The 17,223-nt window shown below is 31.8% G+C and overlaps 1 protein-coding gene across 2 annotated transcripts in view; it reads left to right on the top strand.

The window, feature by feature from the left end:
- Positions 1–17,223, top strand: part of LOC148278970 (uncharacterized) — a 79,316-nt gene that overhangs the window by 38,054 nt on the left and 24,039 nt on the right. The window contains exons 2-3 of one of the 2 annotated variants that reach the window (XM_088230663.1): positions 10,894–11,141; positions 13,426–13,565. The exons of the other annotated variant lie outside the window; for it this stretch is intronic. Of the exons in view, the coding sequence (XP_088086789.1) occupies positions 11,066–11,141; positions 13,426–13,565 (216 nt within the window). The 5' untranslated portion in view covers positions 10,894–11,065. The remainder of the gene's footprint in view (positions 1–10,893; positions 11,142–13,425; positions 13,566–17,223) is intronic. 2 annotated transcript variants of the gene reach the window in all.

Here is a 17,223-nt window from a genome sequence, read left to right as displayed (position 1 = left end):
TTTGTTTAATATATGTATTACCTAGTACAATGTTTGTCCTGAATTCCTTTCTTCCAACGACTATACATTTAGTTTTTCTTTGTTTATAGTCATGTTATACAAGCCTATCTCCGGGGAAATTCCGGAATTCCCTGAGGGTTGGCAATTCTAGTCGGAAGCGTTGTAATGCTTAGACTTCATATTCTCTTCTCAAAATGGTTATTTATCTATTTTATATCATAAAATCTATCTAGTTACATTACGTTTATAATGCTGTTCAATATTGTCCATACATACGTACTTAAATATTATTTGATTTATTCGTTCTTAACATATTTTGCTGGAAAGCTGAATATTTTTCTCCACTCGAACACTATAAATAGTTTTTTAGAGTAACTTTTTAATCACTTTGCATTCCTTAGCAATAACGAACGAAAAGTTTATTTCAATATGTAAATTTTTGATCGACATTAATCAGAATAATTCAATTCTTGCGTTGGTGTTGTACAAGATTGCCATTTACAATTATATATGTATTGTTTTGTTTTTTACCTTAATTAAATAGTGACAATCGCGATGTGAAACCGTATAATTAAACAAATAAAAAATCAATAAAAAAAAGTTCAGTTGCATACCTGTCACAAAGAGGAAAAAATAGTTTAAATTAACAAAATAATTACAATAATAGAAATACGTTTATAGTTTTGTTCCACTTTTATTTATAATTTTTTACCAGTGACCGGGTTTCGTCGTGACTGACATCGTCAGACTGGTGGGAGACTAAACAAATACGTATACTTAAGTGATTTTAATTTAAATTCTTTTATTTCCATAATTATATAAACTCATGATTTACAACCCCGGCTTGCACTTGTATATAACATAGAAATTTGTTTAGTCTCCCACCAGTCTTACGATGTCGGTCACGACGAAACCCAGTCACTGGTAAAAATTTGTAAATAAAAGTGGAATAAAACTATAAACGCATTTTTATTATTATAATTAAAATACCGTTCCACCAAGAAATGTCAGTAGAAAAACTCAATATATTAATAAAATAAGTCATTTAAACAAAAGATCATTTAACTTTACACTTCCTGTGGCCCTAAGAATGACGATATCTGACATAAGCCTTTTGTACAATACGCCAAACTCATAGTAAAATCGTCAAACATTAAAACAGTAGGCTTAAATTAAATTAAAATCCATGCTTTTGGAATTAGAAATTTTATAACGTACCTATCTTATTTTTGACAAAAGAAAATATTTTGAAGTTTAAGCGAAACCGATGCAAAGACCCTAAGTCCTTAAAACGATTTCAGTGCCTCGATTGTGAACGCTATCTTCATCTGTATATATCGAGATGGTATACTTAACTTCTGTGCTATGTGTGTCTTACGTCGGTATGTTCACCTACTTGTCATATCGACATTATATGATCGAAACAAGCCAATGGAATACCCTACCTACCCAAAACTTGAAGGTGGGGGTTCGGTAGTATATCTTTATAATTGCTAGAGGGAATGTATCTTCAACTATACCGTCAAGGTGAAGGTATGACGTCTTTATCTTCCCATCATAATCGAGGCACAGGGGTAGAGAGGTAGATAAGTAGTACATTTGTACGATTTCAAAATTACGATATTTAGTTTGTAACTTATAAAATTAAATAAATAAATTAGAAAAACGCAAACATTTCTTTTAATTAAAATAAAATTGTAGCTTATAATAATAGATAGGTACTTATAAGGTCAAAGTACAAAATAAATCTTCTCGTTATTGTATTTACTTTAATTTATTCAGTTTTCCATTTCATTCGTTTATTTTTTTTTATTTTCAGAGAAACGCGTGGCTCAGAATTTTTATGACTATTCATAGAAATTCGTAGACCTATGTATTCGAATATTGTTTTTCTGCCATTATCTTTCAAATGCCTTCCCGATACTGATTATGCCTAACCAAAATCGACGTTTCGTTGTCCCGTTTTCCACGCCCCGAAACTGAACCGTTTTTTTTCTTTGAGAAAGAGTATCAAAACAATATCTTTTGTGTCTGTAGGTTTTCCGTTTTTCAAAACAAAAACCTATTTGTACACCGTACGTCCGCAAGCGGCAGATAAAACTGGGCGCTTTTTTTAGTTTCTGGATAGTTCTACCTCCCATAAGAACCAATTCATTAAAAAGCAAAACTATAGAGACACGCTAATGGTAAATAACAATGTTTTTTAAGCACTGCTAACGGGAATATGTTAGTATGAAGAGAAATCACACCACATATTCTCTTGACAATGATATTTTTACGTTACAATTTACGGTGTAGCAATGCAGTGCCCTACGAATTTTTATTACAATTATAATTTAATCTACGACAGTAAGCTTTAGAGGCAACCACAAAACTACATCACAAAAGCGAAAATTTTCAATAAGATCTTTAAAGCCAATAAAATCTAATGCAACGCTAATATACACAGTGTTTGCTTCCTGTTAAAACCATCAAATTTTAACGGGCATTTATATGCGTTTGCTATTTCAAACACTAGTCATTATAATTAACTACTGGCCTGAATAAATTGAGGAACTCTACACGTATTAACGTACATGTTTCCTAATTATTGTATTATTTAAAAATATTTTACCGGCCGAATTTGATATGATTCTTCTTCTTCCTATGCCGCTCCTATTGGAAGTTGGCGACTATCATTCTGAACGCGTCACGATCCTGGGCCGCCAGTCTAATCAGCGCTGCTGCATCAGGCACACCGAACCACTGTTTTAGATTTCTGAGCCATGATGGTCTTTTACGCCTCATACCCCGCCTGCCCTCTATCTTTCCTTCCATAATAAATTTGTTGAAGGGCATATTTCTCATTGCGTATTAATATATGTTTACAGAAATAATCAGGCTTTTGTTCTTTTGACATTAGTCAGTAAGTGAAATTATTAATTACTTAGATAATCAACAATTATTAGGTGATATCAAATCTTTTAAGAGTAGATTTTTTCCCTGGATAAACCATGACGCAAGTTAAATGTCATAAGGAAAGGTAAAATATATTTGCAGGTATCCAAGATCTAAATTTATATTGTTACAAAATGATCACAAAAATTTGTATCGTGAATGCCAACGCTTTTATGTTACGAGTATTTTAATATTCAAGAACATATTTCTGTGGAAATAATCAATCAACTCAAGATTCTACAGAGTAACTTTTTAATTTATAATACATATCAACTTGTTTTTTTTTTTTAAATTAAAAATTTGCGTTCTTATTATTTACCCAAATATTTATATTTTTGGGGCCATTTTTAACGAATTATAAATAACTTATTATTATAAAATGAGAATCAAGTTGGGGTATAGTGGGGTTCGAACCTCGGACCTCTGACGTCCGCAACACTAGCCACGGGATCAAAACCCGATTCACAATGTTGGTCCCTTTAATCCTAATACAAACCTATTACTTTATAGGCCACTTTAACCATAATACTAGTTGTCCCCTTCTCCTAATCCTAATACGAACCTGATGTTTTATAGGGCACTCAACCATAACACTAGTTGGTCTCTTCTCCTTATCCTAATACGAACCTGATGTTTTATAGGGCACTCAACCATAACACTAGTTGGTCTCTTCTCCTTATCCTAATACAAACTGATGTTTTATAGGGCACTCAACCATAATACTAGTTGGTCTCTTCTCCTTATCCTAATACGATCCTGATGTTTTATAGGGCACTCAACCATAACACTAGTTGGTCTCTTCTCCTTATCCTAATACGAACCTGATGTTTTATAGGGCACTCAACCATAACACTAGTTGGTCTCTTCTCCTTATCCAAATACGAACCTAAAGTTTTATAGGGCACTCAACCATAACACTAGTTGGTCTCTTCTCCTTATCCTAATACATAATTCCTAATATGAACCTAATGTTTTATTGGGCACTGAAACGATGAAAAAAATGTAATTTGTGTTATCATTGTTATTTACCATAATCGTCATTCTCTTTCATCACCGAATAGTACATAGGGCACTGCATAGGTAAACTAACCGCAGCGTATCATGATCATTTTTGATACATGAAGGGGTGATGATCAGTCTTACGCTACAGGGGCCAGTCCAAAGATGATAAAATATTTTAATGTAAAAACACCCTTTTAAATAAATATTTCATGTCAACCATATCGAAAATTGAACCAGGGGTCTCTTGCATATAGGCAAACGCGCTGACTATTGGGACACAAGGCGTATTATTTAACACTTTTTCATTTGTGTCTTTTATCCAAATTATTTTTTAAAATTGGCCATTTTTACAAATCATCGATAACTTATTAATTATATTTAAAGCAAAAGTTTTAATAAAAGTTAGCAAATGTTTGCTGAGGTTTTATGTAGGAATGTTAAGTAACTTCTTTGGAAAATGGGAATCCGGTTGACCGCAACTTGAGACCTCTCTTAATAAGACCTGGGCCCCGATTACAATGGGAAGTTAACGTAGTTATCTTCGACTGTATATAAAGTTAAATCAAAAGGAATTTACAAAATTGTGTATATTTGTACGAAAATGTAATTGAACATGTTTAGGAAAAAAAATATTTGCACATTCTATTTTTCACACAGAAAACTTTATTTTACTTTGTAGAAAAAAAATAAGTTACCCGTTAACTCCCCATTGTAATCGGGGCCCTGGGTCCGTATTCTGATGGGAAGTTAAAATGTATCTTCAATTTTATCTACAAAGTAAAATTATGTTTTCTGTATGAAAAAAAAATATGTTTACTATGTTTTTGCCTATACATGTTCAATTACAGGTTACCGACGAAGATACATTGAATTTTCATACGTTTTCGTACGTAAATATCGATGTTAGTTTATGCCGTCTCGATATGTACCGATGAAGATAGCGTTTATAATCACGGCGTTGAAATATAATTTAAACATTCGACGAAGAGCAAGAATGTATCCTGAATGTTCTACCAAGATCTTAGTTTTATCTTGAGCTGAAATCTAACCTGAACGCTCTACCAAGAGCTGGAATCTAACCTGGAAAATATAAGATGAACGTTCTACCAAGAGCTGAAATCTAACCTGGAAAATATAAGATGAGCGCTCTACCAAGAGCTGGAATGTAATCTCGAATCTTTGAATCCAGAGTAGGCAATCTTAGTTGATTACATAAATTATTTTAATAAAATAGATGAAAGTTTAAAAATAATTATGATTATTTACTATAGATTTCACTGATGGTCTTAATTATAATGACGACTTGCAGATACGAATTCTTAAAATCAGCGTCATGTTTTATTTTAAAATCAATTAGCATATCTCTATATTTTAGATTGCACGAATACATTTATTTATCCTACACTTAATTTATTTAGGCTAGAAGCTAATTCGTGTTTGCAATTACAAATAAGTAAATAAGGTAAAACAAACCCTGTATGGTTAACTGTACATTGATTGATTATTCCATATACAACAATATAGTATATTTTAGCATCAATATATGTATATTTGATTTTTTAATGTTAGTTTTCGCTTTGAACCGTCACACTTAAGTAATCCGTCGTCTTAGGTATTCAATAATACTTATTTAAATAATAATATTACATGAATTCGTTCGCCACAGCCAAGATTTCCTAATGGCGACCGACAATCATCAAAGTATTTCTAAGCCGTGATCTAAAACCAAAGTCGTGAATTGTAAGTTCACAAAAAAACTTTTATATCCATTCCGGGTGATCAATTTGAAATAGAAACGTCACAAACCGTAAATGTTAACGTTAAGCTGGTACCGATTCCCGCTTTAATATTAATCCGCTTAAAAAATAAACAATCGAAACATTCGACACTATTAACATATTACAACAGAGATGAAGAACATTTAAGAAAAGGTAATATGGAAGTCTAGGCATCTACAGGGCTTATGACCCGTCAATGGCTGGTTTAAGTGGCCACTTTACACACTGTGTAACATTCACCATTCTGCCTATATTTGAACATCTATATTCCTTCAATTCTTTCATCTGTTGATGTTTGTGAAGTTAAAGAGCTGAAAACTTTATTTATGAAACCTTTATATTACACATGTTAATATAAACAGCTCCCCAGGGAGTTGAATCCAGTCCTTGTCTACAAAAATTTGGACAAACTCAAAATATTCGACACTATTATTGAAGATTAAAACCGCTCCGCTAGTTAATAAATATGTTTTCTCATAAATGAGCAAGATTTTGAGTTTGTCCAAATTTTCGTAGACAAGGACTGGATTCAACTCCCTGGGGAGCTGTTTATATTAACATATTACAACAGAGATGAAGAACATTTAAGAGAAGGTAATATAGAAGTCTAGGCATCTACAGGGCTTATGACCTGTCAATGGCTGGTTTTACTGGCCACATTACACAGTGTGTAACATTCATCATTCTGCCCATATTTTAACATCTATATTCCTTCAATTTGTTCATCTGTTGATGTTTGTTAGGTTAAAGAACTGAAACCTTTATTTATGCGGGTGAGATTCATCTAATTGAATTATTTCACCTACATACCAGGCAACGCCTGAAAATGTTATTTTTTCAATTTCTATACTTCTTCATGGACCAGGTGGAATTATCAACAATATTTTGATTTTGACCAAATTTTTGTAGACAAGATGAGCTGTTTTTATTAACATATTACAACAGAGGTGAAGAAGAGCTCTTTAACTTCACAAACATCAACAGATGAAAGAATTGAAGAAATATAGATGTTTGAATATGGGCAGAATGGTGAATGTTACACAGTGTGTAAAGTGGCCACTTAAACCAGCCATTGACAGGTTATAAGCCCTGTAGATGCCTAAACTTCTATATTACCTTCTATTGAATGTTCTTTCATAACACTTTAATTTTACCGTGCCGTTTAGATTAAGATGATATGTGTGAAATAGACTATTCATCGTCGGATATTACGCGGCTGGTTTGTTTATTTGGAAATTCTCGTAATAATAAAAAGACTTTAAGAGTAACTTTTGTTTTTATGCCCCAATGTCCAGATCTTGTATATATGTTTCTTGTTTCATCATATAACTGTTGTTATTGGATTAGGGCGTATTTATCATAATAAATAAATGAATACACTAAAATAAACAATAAGTAAACAGAAAGCGAAATAAATCTTTATTTCTTTATCTCCAGTTTTTAAATGTATGGCGTTGTTGGTAACATATTTTTTTTCAATTTCAATTAAAATTAAACCCTGATTTAAGTCTACTAATTCCATGTATTTCATTTTTTAAACAAAATACAACAATCGGACAGTTGTTCCGCCTTGTTAAGGCATTTTCAAACGAATGTTTTTGATTTATTTCCCCTTTATTCCTCAAAAATAATAAATACAGGATGTTGAAAACATGTTTTTTTTTAAAACTTACAAATGATATCTGGAACAAACTTATCTTTAGAAAAAAAAGCGTTTTCCAATATGGAATGAATAGAATAAATTTATATACTGGATAACTTATATAGCGCCATTTTCGTAATATAATACTTCAAGGGCGCTTTACATAGTGATTCTATAGATAAATAAATTTAATAAAAGCTTTTAAATTTGTAATTTAATTCAAACAATTTATTTTGTTATCACATGCTACTATTATAGTGGGTTTTAAGATTTTTCCGAAACATCTCTTCACTCTCATAGCCTCGCACCTCTGCTTCCCAGCAGAGGTGCGAGGCATTCTATGCATTCACTGAATTTAGTGCGCTGTTTGCGTAGAGGTATCTACGCTTACCTAAGATTGCTGTCAGTTCATCAGGAATTCATAATTTCGCATAGTGGAAATTTTTATAAGAATGTATTGTTTATAATTCGTAATATTTAAATACATGAAAATTACGTGAAACAATGTATTTGAATTATCTCCATGTTTGATAGTAATACAAAATGTTTCTCAAGCCTGGGTGTTCTGTGATGTAATTCACTACTGTAATTGGGCCTCCTGGCCTGTGGTGGTGCAAAAATAAAATAATAAATATATTTTTTTATTTCTTATATTACAATTAATAAATATTTACATTTACTTTAACTACATGTCTTTAAACATCCTCTTACAGTATACATAACATTTATTTTTAAATTCATTCAAACTCTTTTTATTCTTCATACATTCAGGCATCTCTACATACATTTACGAGCCTTTATACATAATGCAATTTTGGGATTCTGTTTTTTTTTTGGCAGCCTTGTTCTGTCCTTATTTCAAGTAACATTCTTTAAAAAAATAACGATAGGGGAAATTATATCTCTACTAAAAGTTATTTTCCATGAAGTCAAACAAAAAAAACTTCACCATACACATTTTTCTGGCCGTATTCAATAAAACTTTCATAACGATATGAGATTATTTTAACAATCACGCGAATCTGGAATAGTTCCAAACATTAATAAAACGTTAATAAATTGATATTTATGTCTGAAATCGTGAAAAGGTGATTATTTAGAAATGTCTTACGAATGAACAAATTAACAAAAGTGTACTAAAGTGTCTAAATACTGTGCATGCATAGTAATCATTATTTATTACTATGCATGCACAGTATACAGCGCATGAGGACATAACATGTATTGCTTAACATTGAGACCGAAGACCATCCCACGAATCTTCTATTGTATTCGAGACATCAATCATAACTGACCTACAAAACATAAATACCTCATACCCGACATGTTTACTACTAGTTTTAAAATTCTCTTTTGCAATGTTGACATTCTTGCGAATTTTATTACTGTCTCATATTACATACATTTTTGATGAGAACGAACGTGAATTTGATTACTCTGAAACACTCGCGCTCCTACGAAAAACTTTATGTAATATAAACGCATAAATATACTACCTACATTATTATAATATTATATTAAACAATGAAACTCTCCCCGGGGATTGTGTGTATTTTATTCGCAATACATTAGTTGTTTTTTTTACACTGTAAAGTAAATTAACTTTTACATTCAAGATTTTTAAATTATAATATTTAAAAAGCTTTTGAATAGACGATAAAGACGTGCTTAAAAAATTAAATAAATAATATGTTTTAAATAAATTAAATATTAATTTTTCAATACGATTATTTTTACAGTGCACGAATAATAAAAGAGTCAATTGAAATACACAGACACACAAATAACATAAACAAAGACGACGGGCTTATATTAAACTCAACATGGTTCCCAGCACTACATACTACAAAAATGAATAGAAATGTGCCTATTGCCGACTGCGACACGGTACAAATTACTAGTAGTCAAACACACACTTTTTTCTACAAAAGTCTACAAAACACACAGTTTACCCTGAAGATTGCTCCTGCAATGGTAGCCGAAACGTCGGCACAAATCCAACACACGCGGCATTACCCAAAAAAGAAACATATCGATAATAGTGACCATGAAAACCTTCGCACCTATTTATTTTTCACTTCATACGGGTTCAGTAAAAAACCCAGCCAATCCAAAAGAGAAAGAGAAGGTTTTATTTTATTAGTGCAAACAATTTGCATTAAATATTTTATATAAAATAAAAAATAGGCAATTCATTTCATTATTGAATTTTTTTGTAATATAATCTATGATACATTTAGTAATAAATAATTATTGATTTGTTTCATAAACACGATTCAATAGGCCCTTGACATTATCAACCAACACAATAAATTTATAATACATAATAATAAATTATGTATACCGTACATCAACATGACCGGAGTATAATCTATTCTGCTACACTATTGTTGTAGGTACCTACCAGCTTTATATTTTGATTAAGGGGTATATCGAGACAATCTTATAAAATTAAACACTTTCAATGAAATATTTTAAGTGGTACCGCGAGTAACTTTTTTTTGTAATTTGACAAGTCTAGTCCTTCTTAGCCTTGGTGTAAATGGAAACTCAACGAGTAACCAATGAACATATTAAAACAAAGATTTAGAAAATGAAATAAATGGATGCCTAAGCATTTACAGGGGTTATGATGTGTCGTCGTCTGGTTTAATAGGCCACTACACACTGAGTAATATTCAGCATTCTGCCTATTTTTGAACATCTCAATAACTGAATTATTTCGCTTACGTATTTGGCAACGCCTGAAAATATTTTTTAATTTTTATACTTCTTGGATCTGTTGGTTGAATCAGAAATATTTGGACAAACTCAGAATATTGTTGAGTGATTGACAAATTTACATTAGCCATGCACCAAATGCCCCCGCCTGTAATACTGCTAACTGTCAACTTCAACTGTCAACGCATATTTATTGTTGCTTGTGTCACTATATTTATTCAAGGGTTACGATCCATGTTGTTTTAGAAACCTGATGTTGATTGTTGATCGCAGAATAATTTATTGTTAGTTGTCAGTAGTCCTGTCGTCACAAGATAGCTCGTTTTGTCAACTGTGAAACTGCCCCTTATATGTCATGGCTCCGAAAACATCTAAGTGCTGCGCATGCTTAAACGCAGTTTTCATTCCCAGAAACTGTCCCTTGTAAAACAGCAAATAAACTGGCCCACTACTATCGTTCAAGAAACTGCACAAGATCTTATATAATTTTCTAATCCATGTTATATGTGCTTTAGACGAAAGTTTGTTCAACAAATGAAGTACTAGGTACCTACATACGAGTACCTCTAACCGATCTCTAAACGTCGAACTTTATCGATTCTAGTTTTTTTTTTTTATAAATAAATATTCTTAACTTGATCCGTTAATATGAGGTTATCTACATATCTAGATAAATCCATTCAAGATCGCAGGGCTGAACGAATAGACGTATTTCATTGGTTGACTGACACCCATCTATTTCTATGTATTTTTTGTATTGAATTTCGTATTTTTTCATTCTCGTTTGTCTAATCTATTCGCTTTTATTTCCAGAAAGTCGGATGTCCAAGATACATTATTCAGACTTCAAAGCAGGCAGGACTGATGTAACAAAGGAAATGGTCGCTCTAGACAACACGTGTATAATCTCAATCAAGTTTAAGAAATGAAACATTATTTCTGGGAGTACTTAAAACTGTTTTAAATCTTATCAAAAATCAATAAAATGGGTACATCCAAAACATATCGTTTAAGTGAATTGGGAGTCCTTATGTTAACATGTTTTATTGCTCATATTAATGGTAAGTAACTATTTATTATACTTTTTAATGTTTTTAAGTTCATTGACGTTTTCTTTTACTAAAACACATTTCTGCTTCAATGCATCCTATTTTCCACTCATTAATAAAAAACAGTAGTGCAGGCATATTTTTTAAATTCTTAATTGAAGGGTTTGTGTACAGATATACGTTTAGATTTTTTAGTTAAATTGAGTTAGTTTTTTTGCTACTCGTATATTGCTAAGTTTAATGTTATTTTAATACTGAAGGGTGCATGTCTCCTTCATTTGTAAAGTTGTTTATTGGATATTTAAGACTACTAAAATCTTATATCAAAAGTAGACAAGTTTGTTCAAGTTATAAATTACCTATTTTTTAAACTATTTTTTGGTGAATTTGGTATAGTTTCAGTCTTTAACCAGTAAATAAAGAATTTTCTTTTGAATGCAAGTGATAGATAGCTATACAGATAGATAATCAATCATCTTTATTTAATACTAATTTCTGACCCAATTTAAAAAGTTATAAAAGTACCTAATGAGGGCATTATAAAAAATCGAAAAAACCCTGCAAATTCCGAATTAGAGCTAAAGGTTTGATAAAAAAAAACTTTTGTGAATTCTGAAAATAATGATATAAAACGAAGTAATACAAGAAATAATTCTAAAATATATATTTGCTATTTTCAAGATTTTCGATCCTTGGAGTATTTTAAACTTAAGAGTATATATATACTCTAAGATTTTGAAGATACGAATGTTCTCATTATAAATAAGTACTAAGCATGTTTTAACAATTTACAGACAGTATAACAAAGCATTTCACATTATTATATATGTAGGGTACAAGATATGAATGATGAAGTCAAAAAGGGAAGTTTTGAGATGTAAAGTTTTTAAGTTTTCAACCCTCTTTGACAATAAACTGATAAATATAAAGGAACCCGCTTAATGTAAATAGCCCATAGTGTTTTGAACAATCTAAAATATTTTCATTAATATTAAATTATCGCTTTATATCCAAATCACCCTTTATCCCCTGTAAACATTTTTTTATTGTTCAATTATCTTGGAAAGTCGAGAAAGCCTTTATGTCAAATTTAAAAAACAGAAATGTAGATCATGTGAACTCCCGCTTAGCTTTAAACGACACCCTTCTTTTATATCTTGTACTTTTTATGTGACAAATTATTTATTTATGTAACGATATCTACAAAAACACATTTTATTTACGCCTTAATGACATAATATGCATCAGAATGCAAAACCATTCCATGTTTGCCATTTAAAAATAAATATTTTCTCTGCCGCCATGGTCACAAGTGTCAATTATGAAAATGTGTTTAAATTAATTAGGATTTATTGCTGTTATGTTTGTGAACACGTGTGTGAACTTGTACAAACATTAATCGTATTGAAATTGAAAATAATTGTCTGAATTTACAAACGATCACTACGTATTAGCTTAGGGAGCTGAAATGAATTGAGTATGCATCATTTTATTAATATACAGGCTACAAGCTTGTAGGATCTCAAATCTTTCTATTATATTTGCCTTAACTCCTCACAAGAATGAAAGAAATCGATTGATTAGAATCATTTAAAAGAAAATAACATGTGATGAGACATCAAAAATACAAAAAGATACAAAAAAACAAATTATTATAGCGGCAACGTGTTTTTTTTTAATAAAACTAATGCTAAAAATGTGAAATATAATAAAAACACTAAAGTTGCTGATGTTTATTTTCATTTTAAAACATGATAAAAACAAATTCTTATTTACATCAATTTACGTAAATATCTTTATTTACATCAATTCATTATCATCATTATTCCCTTTCAGCACCTAATGGTGCATAGGGAACTGGATTGGTACACCAACTGCAGCCTATCTTGATCATTTATGTTACATGCAGGTAAGATGATCAGTCTTCGGCTTCAGGTGCCAGCCAGCCCAGGGACTATGAAATATTCTAGTTTCTAAACACCATCTTAAATAAATATTTCATGTCAACCATGTTGGGAATCGAACCCGAGACTTCTTGCATGGTAGACGAACGCGCTGACTACTTTTCTACGAGGCGGCTAAATTAATATTGAAATATTTTTTGTTAAAAATTATTTGCTTGAATCTGCATGTAATACCTACTTTTTAATATATAATTGTAGTCGTATCACTGCTTTATGTGCCTTTCATGCAGGGGTCTTTAGCGTCGTGTTGAAACACACATTTCTAATTTATTTTTATGTTTAGACAATTTAAACACAAAACAACAATGAAATAAAAAGTTATACTGTTTCAGGAGCGGCAACTTCGACTGAGGGTCAACAGAACCGCTCCATGTATTATGTGTGCCCTCCCGACTTCGTCAGGCTAGGGAACAGTTGTTACTATTTCTCCCCAACCATGGCTACATGGCAAGATGCGCACTTTGCCTGCAAGGTAAGATTCTTTATTTTTAATTTTTTTTTACGAATTAACAGGTTTACTAAATTAACCCTTTTCTTTGCAGTCTCAATCTTGGGGATTGGTTTGCAGCAAAGTCCTGCATCTCGCCCTTCATTGGTCTCTATTTTCTGCAGCCCTCTTCAGCTCGACATAAGAGGCGCAGTTAAAATTTCGCACACTTGCTCTGAATATTCCCGTCGGGGGCGCCCTCTATAATTTGTCCTCTCAGCCATTCCCTTTATGATGTCGTGCAGGAGACCCTCATGGCGCATAATGTGGCCGATCCATCGGGCTCGCCTCTCTGAGATGGTTTTGATTAGGTGCCTACCTTCTTCGATTATATCGAGAACCTCGTCATTAGTGATGTGGTCTCTCCAGCAAATTCCTAATATTTTTCTGTAGCACCACATCTCGAAGGCCTCTGGTCTTTGTTTATCTCTTTCGCTAAGGCACCATGTCTCACAACCGTACCCTTATGTATTGGTATATAAATAGTAATATAAACAACAAATAGGTCCAAAAAGATAATTATTTTCCCAGAGAGACAAGACTTTGCCTTTTTGGCAAGTTTCATCTATCAAAAAGTGATCCAATAGAGAAATATCACATGGCACGAATACCGTAAAAATATATATGAAATGGGTTTAGAATAATTGATTGTATTTTCAAAATCAATATGGACGTTGTGAAGAAATGTATTTATACGTAAATAAAAAAAATACGTCGCTAAAAAAACGACACATGTTTGGCCTCGATAGTTGTGACGTCAAGACTCGTGACAATGTTTTAAACAAATTTCAATGGTCAGGAATAAATGAACATGAATCGTGACGTATTAGGGACGTGGCCAATGGAATGACCGTTTTCGCGCGAATTCAAAATTACAAATTAAAAAATAATTTTTATGCTACTAATAATAAGCAAAAATTTTTTTTTACTGGACAGCATTTCATAGACCTTCGTTACTTTAAAAATATTTTTTATAAAGTGGTATTTCCCTATTATTTTTTTTTGTCCAACTGTCTTTGCTGTGCTAACACATCAACCGAACTGTTTTTGGATACTTCATTAAAAAACTTAAGCATTCTTGCTATTGGTGAAAAGAAATCAGTGATGGTTCTGTAGTTTCTTACAGCAAAAAAACTGTTAGTGCGATTTGGAATATTGATGTTGATTTAAGATATTATATCTTGAGCGTCCATCTTACTTAATATAATTTTATGTGAGACAATTAATGGAACTGAAGTTCTCCTAAATTTTAAGCTAAAAATATGAAAATATTTCAGTCCATCGAAGTCATTCGGAGAATTTATTTAAAAAATACAATAATGCAATGATTGTTCTATCATACCAACATCTTATAGTAAGATGACGCATATAGCATGGCAAATGCATGCAGCAAAATACATACACTAAATGCAGCTTATCATGATTATTTATTTATTACAAATTAATGAAAGATGATTAGTCTTACGCTTTAGTTGCAAGTCAAAGTAAAGCATTTATCGCGTTTGACTACCATGTGTGAGGTTCAATTTTCAACAAAATAATCACGGAATATAGATTATACAAATATGATATGTTCTCATATGGAGCTATGATTACCGACACATTATCGAATATTAATTTTATTTATGCGTATTACAAAAATGAATATTCGAAAAAAATTGTTTCTTAAAGTGTATCTTTAATAATTAACAAGAAAAAATATTTTCCCATAAAATACTTTTTATGTTGGTTACGATGTTTTGGTGATCATATCTCGACATACGCGTGAAAAAATGCCCTTTATGAAGCCTGCTTGTTTTACCACTGCAATTCCTAGATCCTGAATTTAATTTTAGGCGTTTCGAGCTATCATTGTACCATAGAGTTAAGAATAGTCTCGAAGAAGCGTATAATCATATTTGAATACATCGAACTGTGTCCAAAAATTCCCCCACTATGCCCAACTTACGCCGCGCGCATCTTCGAAGTCACCGCGTAATGTTGCACGATAGGAAAAAATATAATCATAACACAATTAAAGGTAAAAAAAAAAAACAATCTGTTAATTTCTCTAAAATTTTATTGGGCACGCAGAAACATTGATTGACACAACAGAGTAGAAAAGAAAAGGGTCGTTTAATAAGAGTAATTGAATTTACGAACTAAGAACTTAAAATATAAAACAAATTTTATTTTATATAAAACGGATATTTTTATATTTTGTTAAATAATATTTGATGTTTTAAAGATAATGTCGGTCAAATTTCCACCACGGCATTGTTTAATCCGAGGTCCAATTTTTATTGGTTCTCTCATTAGATGAGCCAAGTAGGGTAAAAAACTTTACTACCCTGGCAACACTAACGAAATGTTCATTTTGTTTTTTTCGACAATCTAACAGATGGAAAAATAATTTAACTTTTAAGTAATTCATTTGCTACTTACACATACATTTGCTAATTACACATGAAATGTGATCTCAACCTGTTTCTTTAAGATTCTAGCGACACAGCACGGCATAGTTGAATTCAAATCGGGAGTTGCGTACTGAGCGACGTCTACAAAGAAACTAATGGGTCAAAACGTAAATCTAAGAGTAGTTCACTCGCCTTCTGTTTGATGCGCGTATGCGGTTTCTGAACTATTCTTAATTTTATACATTGTACCTACATTATAATAAATTATTATGGATATTTTGCAATCCATGCAGTGTCATATTATGCGCCACAACGGGCGAATATTAAAATGAAAAAAGATTTTAACAAATCAATGTAGTGAATTGGGCAGGCCAATCAATTTTTTTATTTATTTTACCATTACTTTCTTGTCCCATGTGACCATTCTTATAATATTGTTTTACCATTCTTTTATTATTCATTCGTTCCACATGGCCAATCATTCTTAGTGGCTTTGAATGCATTCTCTTCGGGTGACTTTATTAATTTGTAACTTCGAAATGCATTATCTTCGAAATCAATAATTTGTTAATCCGTAAGGTATTCTCTTCAGATGACATTATTTGTAACCCTGAAATGCATTCTCTTCAGTCGACATTATTTGTAACCTCGAAAGGCATAATCATAGGTTGAGGTTATTTGTAATCCTGAAATGCATTATCTTAGGAAGACATCATTTGTAACCCCGAAATGCATTATCTTCGATTGACATCATTTGTAACCCCGAAAGGCATTATCTTCAGATGCCATCATTTGTAACCCCGAAATGCATTATCTTCGATTGACATCATTTGTAACCCCGAAAGGCATTATCTTCAGATGCCATCATTTGTAACCCTGAAACGCATTCTCTTCAGACGACATTATTTGTAACCCCAAAAGGCATTATCTTCAGATGACATTATTTGGATCCCTGAAATGCATTCTCTGAGGATGACATAATTTGTAACCCCGAAATGCATTCTCTTCAGTCGACATTATTTGTAACCCCAAAAGGCATAATCATAGAATGAGGTTATTTGTAATCTTGAAATGCATTATCTTAGGATGACGTAATTTGTAACCCCGAAACGCATTCTCTTCAGATGACATTATTTGGATCCCTAAAATGCATTCTCTGAGGATGACATCATTTGTAACCCCGAAATTCAGTATCTTGGAATGACATAATTTGTAACCCTGATAAACAGTCTCTTCGGATGACATCA

The sequence above is a fragment of the Micrasema longulum genome, unplaced genomic scaffold, assembly GCF_059751315.1.
Source record: "Micrasema longulum isolate JH-2025_06_02 unplaced genomic scaffold, ASM5975131v1 h1tg000802l, whole genome shotgun sequence".
Classification (NCBI taxonomy): Eukaryota; Metazoa; Arthropoda; class Insecta; order Trichoptera; family Brachycentridae; genus Micrasema; species Micrasema longulum.
The sequence above is the reverse complement of the archived record's forward strand: the minus strand, read 5'-3'. Positions and strand labels throughout refer to the sequence as shown.